Source organism: Mixia osmundae (genome assembly GCF_000708205.1).
Source record: "Mixia osmundae IAM 14324 unplaced genomic scaffold scaffold_5, whole genome shotgun sequence".
Lineage (NCBI taxonomy): Eukaryota > Fungi > Basidiomycota > Mixiomycetes > Mixiales > Mixiaceae > Mixia > Mixia osmundae.
Window position 1 is genome coordinate 561,862 of NW_014575559.1, and position 19,767 is coordinate 581,628.

The 19,767-nt window shown below is 56.0% G+C and overlaps 8 protein-coding genes across 8 annotated transcripts; 4 read left to right on the forward strand and 4 right to left on the reverse strand.

Moving 5' to 3' along the window:
- Positions 1–17: 17 nt before the first annotated feature.
- On the reverse strand, positions 18–1,323 carry L969DRAFT_17372 (uncharacterized protein; the record flags this gene model as incomplete). The annotated part of the gene is made up of 2 exons (XM_014712261.1): positions 18–356; positions 406–1,323. 2 exons carry the CDS (start codon positions 1,321–1,323, stop codon positions 18–20), a joined length of 1,257 nt encoding a protein of 418 aa, XP_014567747.1.
- Positions 1,324–1,509: 186 nt separating this feature from the next.
- On the reverse strand, positions 1,510–4,052 carry L969DRAFT_48519 (uncharacterized protein; the record flags this gene model as incomplete). The annotated part of the gene is made up of 4 exons (XM_014712555.1): positions 1,510–1,721; positions 1,772–3,385; positions 3,441–3,636; positions 3,690–4,052. Coding segments are annotated over 4 exons (2,385 nt in total), but the record flags the coding sequence as incomplete, so codon positions are not given.
- Positions 4,053–4,861: 809 nt separating this feature from the next.
- On the forward strand, positions 4,862–5,623 carry L969DRAFT_94515 (uncharacterized protein; the record flags this gene model as incomplete). The annotated part of the gene is made up of 1 exon (XM_014712556.1): positions 4,862–5,623. One exon carries the CDS (start codon positions 4,862–4,864, stop codon positions 5,621–5,623), a length of 762 nt encoding a protein of 253 aa, XP_014568042.1.
- A 203-nt stretch (positions 5,624–5,826) lies between these two features.
- Positions 5,827–6,415, forward strand: L969DRAFT_49556 (uncharacterized protein; the record flags this gene model as incomplete). The annotated part of the gene is made up of 3 exons (XM_014712557.1): positions 5,827–6,112; positions 6,165–6,279; positions 6,328–6,415. 3 exons carry the CDS (start codon positions 5,827–5,829, stop codon positions 6,413–6,415), a joined length of 489 nt encoding a protein of 162 aa, XP_014568043.1.
- Positions 6,347–9,431, reverse strand: L969DRAFT_103373 (uncharacterized protein; the record flags this gene model as incomplete). The annotated part of the gene is made up of 3 exons (XM_014712558.1): positions 6,347–6,745; positions 6,798–7,688; positions 7,783–9,431. 3 exons carry the CDS (start codon positions 9,429–9,431, stop codon positions 6,481–6,483), a joined length of 2,805 nt encoding a protein of 934 aa, XP_014568044.1. The 3' UTR covers positions 6,347–6,480.
- A 718-nt stretch (positions 9,432–10,149) lies between these two features.
- L969DRAFT_17377 (uncharacterized protein) lies at positions 10,150–12,957 on the forward strand (the record flags this gene model as incomplete). Its single annotated transcript, XM_014712262.1, has 4 exons — positions 10,150–11,768; positions 11,816–11,842; positions 11,900–11,964; positions 12,020–12,957. 4 exons carry the CDS (start codon positions 10,150–10,152, stop codon positions 12,955–12,957), a joined length of 2,649 nt encoding a protein of 882 aa, XP_014567748.1.
- On the forward strand, positions 12,749–14,928 carry L969DRAFT_622318 (uncharacterized protein; the record flags this gene model as incomplete). Its single annotated transcript, XM_014712559.1, has 3 exons — positions 12,749–13,488; positions 13,542–13,636; positions 13,685–14,928. Exons 1-3 carry the CDS (start codon positions 13,034–13,036, stop codon positions 14,926–14,928), a joined length of 1,794 nt encoding a protein of 597 aa, XP_014568045.1. The 5' UTR covers positions 12,749–13,033.
- L969DRAFT_87416 (uncharacterized protein) lies at positions 14,720–19,751 on the reverse strand. The gene is made up of 4 exons (XM_014712560.1): positions 19,463–19,751; positions 18,165–19,411; positions 15,459–18,109; positions 14,720–15,412 (listed from the first exon to the last, which is right to left on the reverse strand). Exons 2-4 carry the CDS (start codon positions 19,325–19,327, stop codon positions 14,934–14,936), a joined length of 4,293 nt encoding a protein of 1,430 aa, XP_014568046.1. The 5' UTR covers positions 19,328–19,411; positions 19,463–19,751; the 3' UTR covers positions 14,720–14,933.
- Between the last annotated feature and the right edge of the window lie 16 nt (positions 19,752–19,767).

Sequence of the window (19,767 nt, forward strand, 5' to 3'; positions counted from 1 at the left end):
GTGACTTCACTGAATGACTATGCTGCCTTTACTTTCGGCTTCTCTTTCGTATCATTTGTCTCTACGCTCGCCAAAGTGGCATCGTTCGAAAGAGTGACTTGCTGGCCATCGGCCATGCGAGCCCGGACTGCCGACTTACCGGCTGCTTTTATGAGCGCTCGTCGGGAAACGCCTCTGACGTCGACGTAGACGAGGGCTACATTCTTGGTCGCTCCGCCAAGCTGTTGGGCAGCCGCTTCTGCATCGCTGCCATACTTGTGTCCCAGCACGGCAGCGCTACTCGACGTTCCTGTCGTCAGTAAGTGTTTGCCACTTGCTTCGACGCCGTCTAGCACGGTGTTGAAGGCGACGGCAGTCTGCGAGCGTGTGAGTGGAAGAGAAGCATGATAGGCAAGAACCACATACCTTGTTGATGACACCGCGAAAGCCAGCAGGCGGCTTCCCTGTGGGATCGCTTTGGATGCCCAGCGTCTTGCCTGCCGCGCCACCAATACTTGCAGCTACTCCCGAGACGACAGAAAAAGTCTTGCCCGAAATCGTCTTTGCATGCGTTGAAGCAGTGTAGACTCGCTCGACGCCGGTCTTTGCCGTTGGATGGAAGACAAGCGGCGTCTCCGTCGCTGGACGGGATTGTACATAGTTTGCGCTTGCCGTCTGCATCTTTGTTGACAACTTCTCTGCAGCAGAGACGACGCCTCGAGAGATGTATTCGCCTGCGCCGATCAGTCGAGAGCCGGATTGGCCATAGCCAGCGGTGACTTGACTAAGTGGCGATACTGTGATCGTGCCATTTGAGCCAAAGTCGACAATAACGGGCTCTTTGGCGGTATCGTCATCATCAATGCTCAGTGCATCATCCTCGGTCATCTTTGTTGAGTCTTTGTCGAGTGTACCGACGACTTGGCCTGAGCCTTGCTCGACGAGGACGAGCTGGCCGCGATACTCGGCTGACTTATCGCTTGCATACGCACAGCGGCTGTATATGATGCTCTCAAAGAGCTCGACGTCCGCTGCCTCGACATCCTTGCCGAGCGTCAGGCGCAATGAGCCTTTTTCGCCCGAAGACCAAGCGTATGTATTGTCTGAAGTCTTGCTGATCCGTGTAGATGCTGGCAAAGCTACTTCCAGCTCGTCCACAGTCACAGCGAGCACTTCATCGTCATCGTAGGCGGGCGGTGCGGTGCTCGTGCTCGTTGAGGCTGCAGACTGCACAGCTGTGGTCGGGAGGGTCAAGATGGAGAGCTTGAGATGTCCCTGAGCGAGGACAGCATCGTCATGACGAAGCGTTGAATGCTCGGCCAGCTCGAGCAGAACAGAGCTCATCGTAGCGCTGCACCAGCTGCAATGCCAAGCCAAGGCGCGTTTTGGATCTGACATTGTACGCGTATGACATCATCATAGGCCTGGCAGCAGGCTAGCGACGGCAAATGTCTGGCAGGAAAACCTGCGAGAGTACACAGTACAGAGTGCATGCAAGTCTATCAGGACAAAGAGGGCGGTACTAGCCAGCTAGTCATCATCCTCTTCTGCAGCAGCGCCAGCTTCTGCCTCTTCGCGCTCCTCTCTGATCTCGTCAATCTCCTCATCCAGACCGATCTCGTCAAAGTCTTCATAGTCGGCTTCCTTGCGCTCGAGCAGCGGCTTGATGAGTCGCTCAAAGTACGGGTGCACTGGCTGCGGTGGATTCGCCGCGCGTACTTGACGGAAGTAGCTTGTGTAGACTGCAAGACAAAGATGAGCGCAGATTTCTCGCTGTCGAACAATTACGTACCATCCCCGTCGTAGCGCCCGAATGGACTGTTGACGATGAAGTCGCTGAAGTTGAATGCGTCGACGAGCGAGACGATTGACTTGCGGAGTTCGTTGCACAATCCGCTGATTTTGTTGGAAATGATGTCCATTTGCTCAGGCGTGTAGAACTTGTATTTGAGGAAGAAGATGCCCTGCTCTTCTGCCTGGAAAAGACCATATAACAAGGCAACTTTTTCAAGGTGCTCGACGACGCCAGACTTGGGGTCTTCTACCTTTTTGAGCTCGCGCAGAGCATCTACGAACTGACGGAAGATGTAGCCAGTGGTGTGTACTTTTGCAGCGACGAAGCGCTCCTGAGAACAGAGCTCAAAGGCGAGATCCCTGCCTTTGCCCTTCTTTGTCCAGCCTTCGTAAGCCTCTGCAGCGCGCTTCACTGTGTTTGCAGCAATGGTCGCCCAAGCCTTGTCGAGCGTATCGAGACTGACTACGTCTTTGTCAGACGGGCACTTGTCGGTGAGGACGTGCTCGAGGTTGTTGAGGTAAGCGACACCGGATGCCATCTTCTTATCGCCCTGTCGGGCCTCGATGTAGCTCGCAATGAGCGAACGACCGGCTTGCAGACTGAGAATGGTGTTATCGCCTTCCCATGTACATTGGACAGCTTGATCGGCATACATCCCCGCGAGACCATTGTAAGCAGAATAGCCATGGCCGCCGCAAGACTGTCTGCACTTGTCGATCGTCTCCAGACCGTTCCACGTGCAGAATGCCTTGAGACCGGCAGAGGTAGCATGGGTCTCCTTGAGCTTCTCGAGCACATCTTGCATGTGCGCCTCATCAGAATTAGGATCGAGCGATTCGAGCGTCTGCGTCATCTCTTCGAAGAGAGCAGTCATGCGGAGGGAAGTAAAGCCCATTGCGATCGCTTGAGCGACCAGGGGGATCAAACGGCGCTGATGAATGGGATAAGATAGCACTTGCGTCTCGAATTCAGAGTCGCCAGTCTTGAACTGACGACGGACTGCAGCATATCGTATGCCAATCGTGAGCGCCTTCTTGGACACACTCGCAGCGTCGGCGACCATGGCTGTCCGGCCTTGAAGCAGTGCACCATAGGTGAGCTGCGCAAGAGGTGGCTCTTGTACGTGGCCCTCTCGTGTGACTTGGGTGTGCTTCATGAGCATGTAAGCCCTCGGGATGCGAACGTTTGTGAACTGAATGTAACCATTGTCGATGCCATCACGGCCCATCTTCTTACCAATGTCGCCGATAAGAATACCAGGCAGCAGAGCAAATGTCTTCGGATCACGCAGCGGCACGATGAAAGTCTTTGTGCCATAGCGCTTGCCGTCGATGACCATCTGAGCAAACACGCTGGAGTGCGTTGCTGTGGAAGCTGCACCGCCGATCCACCACTTCGTAGCAGATAGGGAGGGCGTGTGAATGACCCATTCGTCTGTACGGGTGTCCAAGGTCGCTGTCGTTTCGAGGCCGGCGACGTTGGAACCATGGGCGAGCTCGGTCATGGCGAAACAGCCAATGAGGCCATTGAGACCTAGCAAGCCCTTTTCCATCCAATATGAGAACTGATTCGCTGTAGCGCCCGAGCGTATGGCACCGAGGAAGAGACCATCTGCACATCAGGAGCTCATCAGCACGCGGCCTAGCTGTGTGTTCCTCTGACGTACAATGCACGCCGAAGCGAGTCCAGAAGCCCGGATCGGCGATACCGATGAGTTCCATACGCTGAGTGAATACGTCGATGGTCTCCGTGGTGACATAGTGTACCATGTTGGCAAACTTGGCCATCGTCCGCTCTCGCAATTGATCCTTTGTGAGATCGTGAATGTCATCCAACTTGAAAGCAGGATCGCGCTCAAGTTCCTGCCGAGCTGCGGGTCAGCCTATGCCGATAGGCAAGTCCAAGCAAGGCGTACGATCATGAACTTTTCCTTGAGCTCAGTAGCCTTTTGACCGCCATGTAAGGCGTAGGTCATCCGCCTCAGATCGAATGGACAGAATTCTCGTTCCATCGCGATCGTCTCTGAGGGCGTCGGCGGTGTCTTGTTGGCAGGCGCACCCGGTCCCTTGTCCTCCATTGGCTGCTGCTTTGTAGCATTCTCGGATGAAGCCATCTTGCTGTGTCCTCCTATGCGCGTGATCTGTTCCTGCCTGTCGTCTAATGCGGGTCGCTGGTCACTTGCGCGCCGATCGAGTGAAGCAAGGGATTCTATCGATCCTCCTCCTTCAAAAGTGACCGGTTGTTGTGATGACGAGGCAACCGATGCAAGGTCAGTGCGCTTAGCCGACCGTCGGCTTTCTTTCACGCTTGAGATCGCCGCTGCCGCGCCTTCTTAATCAGCCGAGTGGCTCAGCCTTCCCGTCTGAATCCTCAATCCGTGGCCTCAACTCGACTTGCAACACAATCAGGTGCGCAGACTTTGGCGTTCATTGGTTCATAGACTTATCGTTCCAGCCTTGCCAGACCACAGACTTTACGCAAGCGAACTTTGTGCGTTCCACTCCAAGCCTAAGCAAGAGCATCAAAGCCTTTTCGGCAACACCCAGTCAGCAAGCTATAGCGGCAAGAGCAGCGTTGGCAGGACTCCATGGCAGGCATCTCAATCAACAAACCAATCAAACCTGTTAGGTGAGTCACATCAGCAAGCTTCCGGCCATCAGCATCTCTCCTCTGTGTCGTGCGAGGGAAACGTGGCGCGACTCGCTCAACACACCGATGGCACAGCCTTTGTGGTTTCCACAAGCTCGGAGCTGTATCAGCGANNCCGTCGAGGNATCGTCTGCTCACACAAGACATGTCGTCCTTGCTCGTCCGGTGCCAGCGCCCTTGCCACCACCCCTGCCTCGACGCGACGGAGAACAGAGACTGACCCTCTCGATTGTCCGACAGTATACGCCCCAGCACCGCCAGTGGATNGGTCGGTGCATCTGATGGGGCTACCTCTCTCCTTCTCGCCTGCGAAGCCGCCCCTTCGTCGTTGACCACGGCGGACGGGCTGGCCAAGTGTTTGTCCTGACATCGGCAACGGTACGTTNNACTTCCGGACANTTGCATGCACTGTCTGACCATGCCTGACGAGCAGATGAAATGCCTCCTGATCTAACGAGGTCGACTTTGGGTGATAGCAAAGTCGATCTGGGAGGTGCGGCCGCGTGGGTGAGAAACACAGACCGCCATCAAATCGATTCGACTCCTGTTCCTGCTAATGTACATTCTTCCACCTCCACCAATCCCGTTCCTGCCGCCGCCAATGCCACGCCCATCAAGATCGTCTCTTCCATCCAAGCGGATGCCTACCCGCCTTCGCCCCCTGCTTCCTACGAGGCTGAGCCCCAAGCTGTCAAGCTGTCGCACGAGTTCAACAAGCTCCCGTTCACACCGCCCTCGTCGACCGAGTCATCGTCCGACTCGGACTCTGCCAACTCGTACTTTTCGAGCTCATCTCGCTCAGTACGCCAGTCAAGCTCGCTCACCGGAGAGCCTGGCGAGGCCNATCAGCTCATCAGCAAAGTCAGACCCGACCTGCTCGCCCAATCCAGAGCACTCTTCGCTCTCCGACCCGAGTGGGAAGCTTCGCTCTATGCGCCTTCAGCAACCAGCGAGGCCGGCGAGCGCACGCTCTACTGTCGCGCTAACCGTTCGGGCCTCGTCGAATCGCGCGAGAACCTNGTCGATCTGCTCGAGCAGGCTGACGAGATCTGGAATTGCTCCGCTCTCGTCATCTGTCTCAAGAAGACCGACCNAGATCTCGAGCATGCTCTCCATTCGCTCATGTATGTCGGCGGCAGCATTCTCGCGCCACACGCCAGACAGAGCGAGGAATACATCCTCGTCGGTCTCGACTTGTAGGCTCACNAAAATANCTTTGTAAGACTTTCGTAGGCTCAATGCAAAACGCCTGGCGGCGTGTTTCTGATACAATCCGCGTTGCTTCTTCCGTTCATTCGGAGGTTTGCCCGTCACTATGGCACCAGTCGCTTCATTCTCTCCCTCACTTCTGTCTCCTCATCAGAGCAAGCAACAAGATGATCAAGACTGTGCAGCTCTGCTGTATGCTCATTCTTGGCCTCGTAGTGCTCACAAAAGCGTCGGCTTTGCCTACAACCTCGCTCGGCTCCGACATCACCAAATCAAGTCTGGTCAAACGGGGTCCGCTCGTCACCAGCCATTGCACTATCAGCTGTTCGATGCAGCAAGCTGCGCCGCTCTCAGTCGATATGACCATCAACTGGCATGGCGGTATCGGCGTGTACGATACCGCCAATGTTGACGGTCTCGGAACTGTGATAGCCAACTACAACACTCGTGATCCGCTAGTGCACTCGTCTCACTGGCTCCGTACGTCCACTTGCCATCAATACGCCTGAGGAGTGAGCTCATACGATGGCAGTCCACTCGTCAACGTACGATGTCGTTCTCGATCTGTTCTATCGTCTGTCGAATTCGCATGTCGAAGCTAGCTTTGATCTGGGCGGTACTTCGACTTCCACGGGTGGCACGCACTTGTGAGCATCCCCGTTTCCTCTCTGCGTGTGCTGATGCTTCCTGAACAGTGCGACAGCTTGCAGTCTGGCTTGCAGCAACAACAAAGATGGCAGCAACAAAGTCCCCATCGCGGTTTACGACCCAAAGACGATTTGAGCGCTTTGCTACAGATGTGCATCCTACAAGCGTCTAGTGGCTACAACATAAGCAAGTGAAAGCGTCTACTGCGTCTTGAAGATGCGTAATTCCTTTGAGTGCTTGTCTTTCCCCTTGGAAGCGCCGAGGACTTTACTCGCCACAGAGTTGGACGAGAAAGTGCTGTTGTGTGCGAGCGGTGTCCCTTTAACCCTCTGAGGCTGGTCCGGGTCCATGAGACTGCTATAACCTCTTCTGTTTGGATCTTTCTGTCGCTTTCGCAGACCTTCTCTGACTTTGTCCTCTGGTCGGACGACAATGACCGGCACGGGCGATGTCGCCACACAGTATCTGCATGCTGACCGATCAGCATAGATAGCGAGCAGGCTCATCATGGACTTGCCGCGACGAGGAACCCAAGAAAGCACTCCTCCATACGCTATCCGATCGCCCGCGTGTTCCGACGACGAGCGAATCAGGTCGATAGATCTCGAGCATTCTCTGGATTGTACTCTGCACTCTCCCGACGACGAACTCGAGGATGATCGACAGCTGACGGTCTTGGCCGTTCTTGCGCATGACGCTCTCTAGCACGGTCTGGGCTTCCCTCTTTGCTTCCTCTTGCGATTGTCGCCATGCGGCATAGGCTGACGTGCCTGGCTCGATGACCCGTAGGACGACGACCTCGTCGCCGTCATCGGTGAGAGCGTTGAGTGTCCATTCTAGTGCATGGACAGAGTACTCGTTCAAGTCGGTTGCAACTAGGAAAGTACGAGCATCTCGCCCTCGGGTGTAGCCGAGTGATTTGACCTGCAGTGTGAACGAAAAGTCGACACCTGTCCCTCCGCCCGTCGACGTCTCGTCCTCTGCATCGAACGTATCGAAACCGACTCTCCGTTCGTAGCCTTGGACTTGGGCAGGATGATGACTTGAAGGTGATAAGGTTCCGCTGGTATGCTCGCTGAGCGAATTGGCAGGCGTCTTTGTCTGCCGGGCGAGTTCGAGCAATCGGGAAGTATCCACGCTGCCATCTTGTGGTAGTGCAGCTTCGACTGGCAGATTGTACGCGGAAGATGTCGCTGGCGTGTCGGGCGTCGACAAGTTGGAATGCTTGAGAGCAGATTTGAGTGGCGGTGAGGTTGCCCTGTGTGGCTGATGTGCGCCGTGTATGATTGGCGGTGAGTTCAGACTGTTACGCCTCGATGACGATGCACTTCTCGAGCCTGCCATCTCGCTGCCAAGCCCGCCAAGATCAAAGATTCTCGGGCTCTTCTTTATCAATTCGTCGCGTTCACTTTGATATTGTCCGGTCTGGGCCCGATCAGCTTGACGAGTCGGACCATGACTGCATCGCGACAACAAGATACTGAGAGAGCTAGTACGTGTACCTCGGAGGCGCCTGACGAGCGTCCGTGTGATGTGACATATCCTCTTCCTCGTGCCTGATCGTACCTTGCGCACTGCCCGCGTAAGAAGGCGGTGGCAGAAACGCGCCATGAGCTCGATGCTGGTCATCACTCGTCACCGAGATAGGCGTTTCGGCCTCGAACTCGTCCTGGCTTGCCTCGAGTAATCCTTCGTCTCCTCTCGCTACTGGCGGTCCCTGCAGCGACAACATCGAAGGCGTATTGGCAAATGCGTACAGTCCATTCGTCTCGTTTGGACTGGTCCGTACAGTGCTCGCATCGATCAGATAGCTCGGCGAGTCGCCTTCGACAGAGGGCGGAGGCTCGTCGTCGTGTATCGTCGGCGGTGGCATCTGAGAGGACTCTGCGCCTGCAGATGCATCTTCATATCCGTCGAATTCGGCTTCATCGCCGTCTGCTGGCCAGGTCACGCCGGAGGACTCGCTATAGGTCGGGATGGCAGCCGAGATTGCATCCAGATCGGGTCGAGAATAGCCACCCATGTTGCCATCTATCAGCCTTTGCTTCTCTGTTCGTGGGGCGGGATGGAGCGGCCGGTCGGGTACGATGACGATGCGCCGCTTGCAGGACCATTCGATTCTGTCACCGTCTCTTCCGTCAAGTCCGATGAGTATGTTGACATGGAAGTCTATGTCGTGCAGGATGGTCGATTGGGTGACCGTCTCGCAGACATCTAAGGGTTGCGCCTGCAGCCAGAGCCGCAGAAAGACATCTCGATCGGAAGAGAAGCGACATGATTTGCCAGATCGAGACATGACGACCTGATGATCAGAATCCCTGACGGGTAGAATGGGAAGCTCTGGTGCCTTCGACGAGCGTGTAGGGGAAGCTCTCACTCGTACTTCTCGAACCAGTTCGGCACTGACGCTTCTGAGCTTGAGCCGCTTGTCTCTGATCAGATCGGAATCTGGCGGAGGTATGCGAGCGGTCAACTTGATAGGCTCTGAGCGTGTGAATAGGGTCCTGTTCAAGCCAAATTGGGCCACGATGGGATGCGAGAGCGCTATGCTCGCAGATGCAGCCGAACAAGTCTGACCTCGCCATTCATCGCCTGATGCGCCCGAGAAGCTCATTGTGTCTATTGATGCGGATGCAGGTCGTGTGCGTGCAAGATGAACAGGGAGCGTCTTTTGCAAGGGCGCTTCGCCTTCGAGAGATACTTCGGCTGTGAGACTGTACACGAGAGACGAATGAGCAAAGTGACAGCAGTGTGGCAGGTCGGACGTCATCGGACATTCGAACGGCAGCACGGCAGAAGGCAGACTGGGCTCCGGTCTGGCAGTAGTCGATGTTGAGGGCGCAGATCCGTCCCAGAGTATGTATCTTTGCTCACATAGCTCGATATCCTCGACGCCATCTGCTCGCTCCGTCCCGCGAAAGACGATAGCGACTCGCAAGATTCGTTTGGTCTTTGCGGCCACCCCGCTCGCCTTGATCTGTACTTCGCCTAGCAGTGACGCGGGCGTACAACCAAGCAAGCCTTTCTGGAAACCGACAGCCGAAGGAGCGGGAGCGATGTTGATGAGGACACCGGCAGTGTCGACCGTTCCTGGGGCTTCGTAGATCGCTGGCACGGAATACGAAGGCGGCTGAGCCATCATTGCTTGCATATCGTCATCATCGAGGTCTGCACCGTCTTGCCACGTCAGCGAGACTTCATGACACTTGTGAGCGTCTCTGACCTGAACAAGTATGCTATCAAGCTCTAGGCAGCCTCGGGGCACCGGCGTAAGACTGCCACTGGTGAGATAGACCGGCTGACGTGCTCGAGGAAAGATCGAAAGCGACACGACGCGGTCGCTAAAAAGTCGTCGATCATCACGGGATTGCATGCTTCTGCGGACGGCTTCCAGTCAGCGATGTAGACTGTCAATCACCCATGCTGCTGGAACTACGGCCAGACTACACCAGCGAACTCGTCCTGCGTTCCTGCGATGCTCAGAGGAGGTGCTAGACGCGGTTGAACATCGTCGACCACTCGTCGCCCTCGAGACTGCTATCCTCACCCATGGCCTGCCCTATCCGCGATCGCTACAGGTCTGCCTCCGTCTGGAACACCTCATCAGAGACCAAGGCGCGATCCCGGCTACAGTTGGCTTGATAGATGGCCAAGCCCTCGTCGGTTTATCTCAAGCTGAGCTCACTCGATTAGCCGAGCCAGCATCGTCGAAGCAAAAAGTCAGCAGAAGGGACCTTGCAGCATGCCTCGCTTCTCGTACGCTAGGCGGCACGACCGTCTCGGCGACGATGATCTTGTCACACCTTGCTGGCATCAGTGTTTTCGCGACGGGCGGGATAGGCGGCGTGCACAGGGGGGCACAGAGCAGCATGGACATCTCTGCTGATCTCATCGAGCTCGGTCGGTGTCCCGTCACAGTCGTATCGGCAGGCATCAAATCCATCCTCGACATTGGTCGCTCGCTCGAAGTACTCGAGACGCAAGGTGTCGCGGTCGCCACACTGGGCTCTTCTGCTGCCTTTCCGGCCTTCTACTCGCCCACGAGTGGCTTCAACTCGCCTCTCCGCTTCGATACTGTGCAAGACTGCGCTCGAGCAATGCAAGCTGCCAGAGCTCTCAGGTTGGAATCAGGCATGCTTCTCGCTGTGCCCATTCCTGAGCCGCATGCCAGCCGAGCGGCACCCCTTCAGGCAGCAGTAGAGCAAGCTATAGCCGAGAGCGAAGCGTCAGGAATAGCTAGCAGCGGTAAAGAAGTCACACCTTGGCTACTCGGCCGTGTGAACGAATTGACACAGGGCCGATCTGTCGAGAGTAATGTGGCTCTCATCGAGAACAATGTCACAGTAGCTGCTCAGCTCGCGAGAACCTATAGCGCTCTACTTGACCCTCCAGCACCTTCGCAGCCCCCCATCTCTGAGAGACCGAAAGAAATTTCAGACGCTAACAAAGTCAGGGGAACAATTGCAGTCATTGGCTGCATGGCTTTGGACATCACAAGCGTCATGCCAGCTTCAGCGCTCGTCAAGACGACATATGCTGGCACTGTCAAATTTTCGTTGGGAGGCGTGGCACGCAATGTCGCCGAAGCGGCCCACAAATTACTGCCAGGCGCGAATGTCGCACTCGTCGCACCGGTCAATGCGAACTTTGCCTCCCGTTATGCGATCGAAGCTATAGAGCAGCTGGGCATGCGAAGAGATGCTCTGTTGCCGTTGCAGACGAGCAGAGGCGTGGGCGTGGCGAACCTACTGCTCGACTCGCAGGGTCTTCTGCAAGCTGGCGTGGTCGATATGACCTCTGTCGAGCAAGTCACGGCTGAAGAGATCAAGAGCAAATTGAACGACGTTATCGACATGTCGAAGCGCTCGATAGCAATTTTCGATGCAAATCTGCGGCCTGAAGTCATTGCTTCCGTGCTAGCATATTGTCACGAAAGAGGCGTGGCAACGCTCTTCGAGCCTACATCGCTCGACAAAGCATCCCGGATATGTCATACCTTCCAGACGCAGCGGCAACCCAGGTTGTCGATGATGACGCCAAATGCAATCGAGTTGCGCAGAATGTACGATACCTGCAGGAAAGTGCAGCTCGACCAAGAAGACAGATGGTTTGCTTCGATCGATCTGCTGGGCATCGACTCAGACTTTCGCGCCAAATTAGACAGGCGTATGCCTCGTTGGATGCTCGATCAAGGCATACCCCAGCAGGCGATCTTTATGCTCGCTTTCGTCGATACGCTCCTCGTCAAATGCGGCTCTCAAGGATTTCTGGTCGCCCATCGACTGAACGGACCTCAAGGCGCGAAAGAGGACAAGCACAGCGTGATCAATGAGCACCTGATGATGCAATACTTCCCGGCTGTCCCTGCCGAGATAGTGAACGATACCGGCGCGGGCGATTCGATGGCGGGCGCGTGGGCTGCAGCTTATGTTCAGAATGGCTTTGCATCCGCCGACGCCGTGCGCAAAGCGGCCCTGTATGCCCAGAGGTAGGTCGTCAGAGTCTTGCTGCTACAATGCTGACGGACGCAAGCAGGGCGGCGATTGCAAGCCTGCAGAGCGAGTCAGCAGTCGGCGATCTGACGCGCGTCATGTTGTAAAACGTTGCAGCGCTCGCAAGAGTGGCAGGCCTCAGGCTCAGTCTGATGAGATTCTATGACATCGGATCCAATCTCTCCGATCCTGGTCAGCAATGACGCTCCCTCGCAGCTGCACTCGATCTGACGATGCCCAATCGCAGTCTTTCGTGGAATTGTGCGTGGCAAGCGAGCGCACCAAGATGATCTGTCGCACGTCATGTCCAGAGCGGCAGCAGCTGGTGTCCGAGGTCAGATGCTCACCGGCGACAGCTTGGAAGGGTCGAGAGAAGCGGTAGACCTGGTCAAGAAGCTCAGCAAGTCAAGTGACATGCAGCTCTCTGCTACCGTGGGCTGCCATCCCTGTCGGGCTACAGAGCCCTACAAGCATGCTAGAGGGCCTGACGGCTACTTCGACGATCTGCGAGCACTCATAGAAGCAGACATTGCCGCTCGCAAACAGGGTCAACCTAGACGAGTGGCTGCAGTGGGCGAATGTGGCTTAGACTACGATCGACTGGAGCATGCCGAGCGCGCAGCACAGCTCGACATGTTTCCGCGACACTTTGCGCTTGCACGGGAGTTCAAGCTGCCGTTGTTCCTGCACTCGCGAACGAGCGAGGCTCATGTTGATTTTGTGCGCATACTCAATCAGTCAGGCGACGCCCATCAGCTTCCTGGCGTCGTGCACTCTTTCACAGGCACGGTAGCTGAGGCCAAAGAGCTGATCGATCTGGGTCTGTACATCGGTGTCAACGGCTGCTCGCTCAAGACGGCGGAGAACCTCGAAGTGGTCAAGTCATTGCCACTCGACAAGCTGCTACTCGAGACTGACGCGCCATGGTGCTCCATCACCTCGACATCCGTTGCTACACCTCTTCTTGACGATTTTCCAGCGGGTATGGCCCCTATCTGGCGACCTTCATCCGTGAAGAAGGAGAGATGGGCAGCTGACAAGATGGTCAAAGGGCGCAACGAGCCTTGTACGATTGGCCAGGTAGCCCATGTCGTTGCCAAGCTGCACAGTGTACCACTCGACGTGCTAGCTGAGCAAGTCTGGCGCAACACTCAGGCTCTATTGCATCCGAGCGAGTCTGTTTGACACCAACCAGCTTGCCAAGTCACGTGAGCTGCTCCTTTTGTGCTTTGGCGCTTGCCCGCCTGAGATTTGTGGTCGGATGCCTGCCTCTGTCCGCCATTTAGGCATCGAGCTTGCCTTGGCAAAGCGATTTGTGCGATGCAGGGGCATCGACTGCAGTAGGTTGGGGCACAGAAAGCAAAGCAGCTCTGCCGTCAATGTTGCACAGAGAGATGGCGCAAGGACATCCTCTCACGTCGTCTTGTCGCCTTCCTTACAGGCAAAGGCCAAGCTCAGGCGGATGTCCGATACGATTGAAGCTCAAGGTCTACTCCCATGTCGTGCTGCACTTCTCCGGCGGCTACAGCAAGCTCATGATGCCATCTCTGCCAAAAGACGGCCTCAAGTCGCCATCGTCTATGCTCGCACTCAGGCAGACGAAGGCTACCGCCTTGTCTCCGACCTACTTGACAACTCCTTTGCCTCGGATCAGACGAGCAACAGGCGACTGCACGACCGGAGAGACCATCTGGCGTCGGGCTTGTTAAGGCTCAGGTCGGTCTGCCTCCCCTCTGTAGGCCGTCATAGGCTCAGCAGCATGGCCACAGCCGAGATGCATCATCTTCAGACAATGGCTCGTCCACCCTGCAGCTGCACAGGGACCAGTATAGCGCAGACTGCGATTATCTCGAATGCGTGGTTGGTACGCGCCCGATACTCGCTCTCGCTCGAGCTGACAGACCGTCTTCAGATGGTGAGCTGGCAGACAGACAGCTGGACGAGCTTCTGCTGTGCACCAACGTGCTCGTCCTAGTACAGCCAGATACTCTTCTCTCGCCCTGGAGAGACCTCATTGCCTCGCTAGGGCCTCGCAAAGGCCTCGTCTTTGCACTCGTCTCAACGCCAACCGTATCCGATGACCAGCTGTCACGAATCGAGCATGATTGGGCAGACCAATTGGACTTCCCGCCGCCGTCAGTCAGACCAGAAGTGCTCGCACTGGCGCCGGAAGTGAATGCACGATTGGTTCAGCTGCATCCACTGATCCATCCACGCAGCGATGAGGATCTGAGTGCCCTAACGAATATACAAGGCCTTGTAGCAAGCGTCAGAACACGTGTCGTCGCAGACACCGTCGACAAGGTCTCCTCGCTTGAGCTGGCAAGACGAATGCTGAGAAACCACGCCCGAGACGCCCAGCGGTATCGCAACGAAACAAATCACCGAGTAGAACTGATCAGGAAAGAAACAGAGACCTCACGCGCACTGGCGCCTTCATCGGACCTTCGCAGAGCTTTCCCCTGGACCAGACTACCTCTTGGTCTCAGCGACGATCTGCTTCCCTTTATGTCTATCGTGGCGCAAACCTGGAACAACGAAGTAGCAAAGAAGCTCGTTTTTCTAGCCGGTCGTCTGGCCGCAGACCGGGATGTTCGCTCGTCGGCCGCAATCAAGCTGGCTGCAACGGTCGACAATCTCGATCCAACCACAAGCCTTCCTGCAACCTTGCATAACCAGCTCCGCCAAGCTGAGATCAGACCCGCACTGGACATTCAATGTCTCGCAGCGCCAGTTGCACACAGACGTGCGCAATTTCTTGCTGCCGGTGGACCAGCAGAGCGACTCGTCGTGCGCGCCCAACGAGCGTCTATCGAATTCTGGGCGTTAGCCTCGAGTTCGGCCTTTTTGGGCTACTACCTCCAGCTCATCGGTGTAGCAGTGCAGAGCACAGGCATTGGCGTGGGTCTAGCTGGCCTCGCTATCGCTGCCTGGCGACTACAAGGCCGCTGGACGAAAGCCATGCTGCGTTGCGACCAAGATGCGAATCGCATCGCGAAGGGTCTGTCGTTTGATATTCAGCATGCTGCCGACGCGACTCTCGACCAATCCGTTCTGACTGTCGAATCCATACTCTGCACGACTGGCGAGAACATTCTGGCTGAGAGGCAGCGTTCGATGCAGCAGACCTGCGCAGACGTTCAACAGATCGATTAAAGATATCACAACAGGTGGTTTCTAGGTACAATGCCATTGCCCGTGTCCGAAGCGACGTAAACCCACTGCTCGTTGGCTTGTCCCTGAAGGACGATGACCTCCTCGCCTTCTGCTAGGGACAGCTCGCCAGGTACTTCTGCGTCAAATGCGCACCGCGCATGCATAACGACCGGCGGGCTGTCTTCCTCTGCGCTTGTTTGCCGGACGGCTTCGTCCGGCTCAGCTGTCATGATCGAGCTGGCACAGCTCTCATTATCCTCCTTGCCGCTTGCGATCGCCTGCGCCGCCATCGCCTTCATCGATGCTATCACCACTGGACTTTTGCTCATATCAGCGTCACGGAGAGCCTTGTGCTTTTGCGCTTGCTTGCGTTGTCTGCTCGTGATCAATGCAAGGATGCCAAGGATGAAGGACACGCCGGCCATGATGACGCCAAGGGAAATAGCGATTGAGATAGCAATAATGGCTGCATCCGACAAACGATCTGCTTGACACGTCAGTTGGGCCATGCACAATGTCCTGCCGCTCACGATGCGAAAAGAGTGAATCAAGCGGCGCTGGAAATGAGAGCGACGCTATGGCGCCAATTGTGCCATCGCTTGTGGTCGTTTGAAGATATGGGTACCACTGATCTCCATCAAAGAGGGCAGCGCTAAGATTGCCAAATGCTGAGGGAAGGTATCCTGTCACAAACAGCATTCGATCCTGCTCGAGCAGACCGTTGCTTTCGTGTAAGCTCGACATCGGCAGGACAGACATATGCTGGATGACGCCGCCATTGCTGAATGGCGTTGCGATAGACAAGAATGATTGCCCGTTGAAGAAGGACAGGTAGGGCAACGCGTCGTCGCTCGAGGCGCCTGCAATAAAGACTTTGCCGACCTGGTAGTCGTCGACCGTAACAGCTGAAGCTGGTCCGGGCAGGTCCGAAGGTGGCATATTTGCCCAATCGGCCGCCTGCGCATCCCACTGGGCGATGTTGCTTGTTGTATTCAGCGTGAAGGATCCGACAACATACGCTACGGCATCCTTGCCGCTGACCGCCCAAGCAATATCGCTCACGTAGCCCTGAAGTCCGTTGCGCATGCTGGACCACTGCTTCGCATTTTCGTCCCATGAGCAGATGCTATAGCAAGGCATTGCGCCTGCTGATTCGAAGAGACCGCCGACAAGCACAGTCGACTGATCTCGCGGATTGTATGACACGGCATTGACGATGACGTCCGAAGCATCGTACGGCTGTAAGGCTTGCGCCATTGGAGACCATTGCAGCGTATTTAGCTCGTATGCTGAGAAGCCTTGACTTCCTGTTGCGTCATTGTGAAAGTCGCCACCAACGTAAAGTAAATTCTCTGTGATGCTTAACGAGCGGACTGATCCCACAATAGCTTGCCCAAAAGAAGTACTCGCATTGGTGTGGATGTCGAACGCTAGCAGACTGACTGATCCATCTTGCGCAATAAAGTCCCCGCCCAGGATCATCGTCTCATGCGAGTGATTAGACCAGAAGACAGCTGCAGCGACTTCTGGTGCGCTGACATTCGAGAACAAACTGGCTGGAATTGGTGCACTGGGTATACTGGCACGTGCGCGCAGATTTCTGGTGTGGCCAAAGAGCTCACGCGAGAAGGCGCGCACAGAATGCTTCAAAGTCTGCGCGCGTGTGACGAGCGTCTCTAGCGCATTGACGTGACTGCTCGTAGCTGCTGACAGACCCAAAGATTCAATCGGCAGGAGCTGATTGCGCCCCTGCGATGTTTGTTCGAGAAATGCCGACTGAGATGCAGAGCTCTGCGAAGCTGCTCGGATAGAGCCGGCAAGATAAGTGGGCGATGATTTGTCAAAGGCATCAGTAGACATGCTAGACATTGCTGTGACATTGCCGAGCAGCAATGCGTGCACCGAGCTCCATGTGCCCGAAACAGGACTGAAGCTCGACAGCGCACCGGAGCTTGCGACTAGTATTGCTGCCTCGTGTCCATCGGAGCTGATGGCTAGCAGGGTAGGCGCAGTCGATGGACCGCCTGACGGCAAAGGGGCCCAGACATCAGAATCAGAAGCGTAGGCTCGTTGCGCAAGACCGTCGAGATTGCTTGGAGCGCCAGAGAAGGTTTGAGTGAATTGACCAGCGGCAAAGACTTGGCCGGCATAGGCGACGATGCTGTCGACTGAGCCTTGAAGCCCACTGTCGCTGCTACTGGGACCTGCATTCGCAGACAGTACTAAAATTGATTCGCTTGCGGCTGATGACGCGTTGGTATAGACAAAGTCTCCAGCGAGCAAGATATGCTTATTGTCATCTGCGACCACGATACTGGTGATGCTGGCCCCCGCGCTTATTGCAAGTCCGATATCATCGAATGGTGTCGATTGACTGACAGCGCCGTCCGCTGATTGAACGCCGTTGCTTGTATCATACTGGAATAGAGCCAAGCCGACAGCATTTGCTGAGCTTCCGTTAGGCGTTACTGCCATCAGGTGTAGACTGGTTGCGCTGAGAGCAGATCTCAAATCTCTTTTGACGAGCGAACCTGAATACTGTGGCCTGAGAACGACTGAGATCGGCTTTGCGTTCTCATTGGTGCGTAGAAAGCCAGAATAGACTTTCCAAAGCTTTGCTTGGGGCTGCAATAAGATGGATTGCGTCGCAAGCGTGTGGCCTGTCGCTGTGCTGATAACCGCAATTGTTACGGCTGCATGATCACAGTGGCCCAACGCAGCACAGGGAGGCGCGTTGATGGTGAGGTCATAATTGCCCGATTGAGCAACGTAGGGCGTCATGACAAGCTCAGCTGAAGGTAATGCTGCCAATTCGTCCGCTGCAATGTTCATATGGTTGCTGAGAGTCAGATCAGTGTTGAGCTGAACGTCTGAAGATGCGCGTTGAGCGCCAATACCCGTCGAGCAGGTCCAACTTTGTATGCCAGACGCGTAGACGTCGGAGCCAGTACTGAGAAGCTGCAATAGATGCAGACCTGCGCCGGGGCCTGCCCAGCCTTGCATATTGAGCTGAAAGCCAGAGATGGCTGTGCCTGGCGGAAAGAGGAAGTCTTGATAAGGTAACGACGCGTCGTGCGCTAGTGGACAAGAGGTGTTGCAGGTCTCGGTCGTCGAATTGGGGTCAGACGGTACACTGTTGTAAGTCAGCGTGAGAGTTTGACTGCTCGGTAGCGCTATGACACTGCATATCAAGCGCGAAATCAGAGCAGACGACGCGCACATATGCTGAGGCTTACGAGAATTGGGTAAGACCGCGGCCCTCCAAGAAGGTGTTGCCTAGCCTGAGTCCGCCAGCCTGGACCGTCTGGGGCAGTCTTACAGTGAGCATGCCAGGACTGCCGTCTGCAAGCAGCCATGTCGAGCCAGGACCATCGACGCCAGCAGGACAGGATATTGCGTTTGGATCCGAGAAGCCAGTCTGGCCTGTTGGGGGTCCGCCGGAGATCTCTGAGCATGCAATCGATACCGGCGCAAGAGACGAGCCCAGGGACGCGATGGGGCTCTGGGACGAGCTTGCGGGCTCAGCACCGATTGAAGATGTGCCACCTGCCGCCGGTGACGCGCTAGGCGCATTCGCTGCGCCACCGTACGTCGACGATGCTGCATTATTGCCAGCTGGTTGACTGTGCCCGGCTGGAGAACTGCTGCCAGACATACTCGGAATGGTAGCAGAGCTAGAACCCGTCCCTGAGCTTATTGTAGGCACGAGCGGAGTGCCATCCGGGCTTATTATTTTCGTGGCCGTCGAGTCTGGCCCGTAGGGCACGCTGAAATTGCCGCCTATGAGCAGTGAGGTGCCATCTATGAAGGGCGATATGCTCTTGACCTGCCCATCGAAAAGCCCTGTCGGCAAGCCTTGCAAAGCGCTCCAAGTCGAGGTGTTGAAAGTCCATGCGGCAATATTGCTACTCGCGCCAGGTGATGCAAATTGACCACCTGCATAAACTATCTGATGCTCATCATCGCAGTAAAGCGTGAGCACGCTGCCGTTCGGATCGTCAATGCCCGTCCCGAGCGCTGAGAACGCGTTTGTCGAGGGATCATACGATGCTATGCTAAGCGCTGGAACGCCTTGTATCTGCTCGAAATGACCCGCCAGAACGACGAGTCCTGAGCTCGGAAAGGTACAGATAGTGTTGATGCTGCCCTGCGCGTCCGTAGAGCCTAGTGGAGTGAGCGCTCCATCGGTCGTCCGGCTGAAGAATGTCGATGCGCCGTTCGATGCCCAACCGATAGCTTGACCTGCGGCATCAGTCTTACTTGGCGTGAACAGTTGTATGCCACTGAAATGCCCGAGTACGGCGAGCTTGCCGCCGAGCGCTTTGATATTCACTTGAGGTCCCTGAGCAGCTGAGGTATTGCTCAGGCTCGCCAGCCCTGGCGTTGTTGTATTGGCCATGGCTCCTACTGCTACAGACAGCGATGTTACTGTCACAAGCAGCGCTATAGGTAGACGATCTCGACAGAGGGCCAGGAGCATGCGCTGTGTCAGTCTTTGCTCAGCATATGCCAATGCTGCAGAGAGCGAACGGACCCTCTCGACACGAGAGGCTCACTGTGCTGGGGTGTGCGTCAAGGAAGCGCCACTGATGTGTGCTACAGGCTGCTGTGCATTCCGTGAGGGCGCCAGAGCGAAGGAATCCGTCTGAAGAGCTGTCGTCGAGAGGAAAACGACGAGTGTCGCAGCTTCCGGCGTTTCGACGACCAGAGGGGTGCACAAGTCGCCCTGGCCTACGCGACGACCAGAAGACGTGCCACTGGTGGGCTAGTAGTGCCTTGAATGCACTGATCGGTCGTATGCCACCGCCCGTATGGTGTTGTGCCGCGCCTCGACGCGCT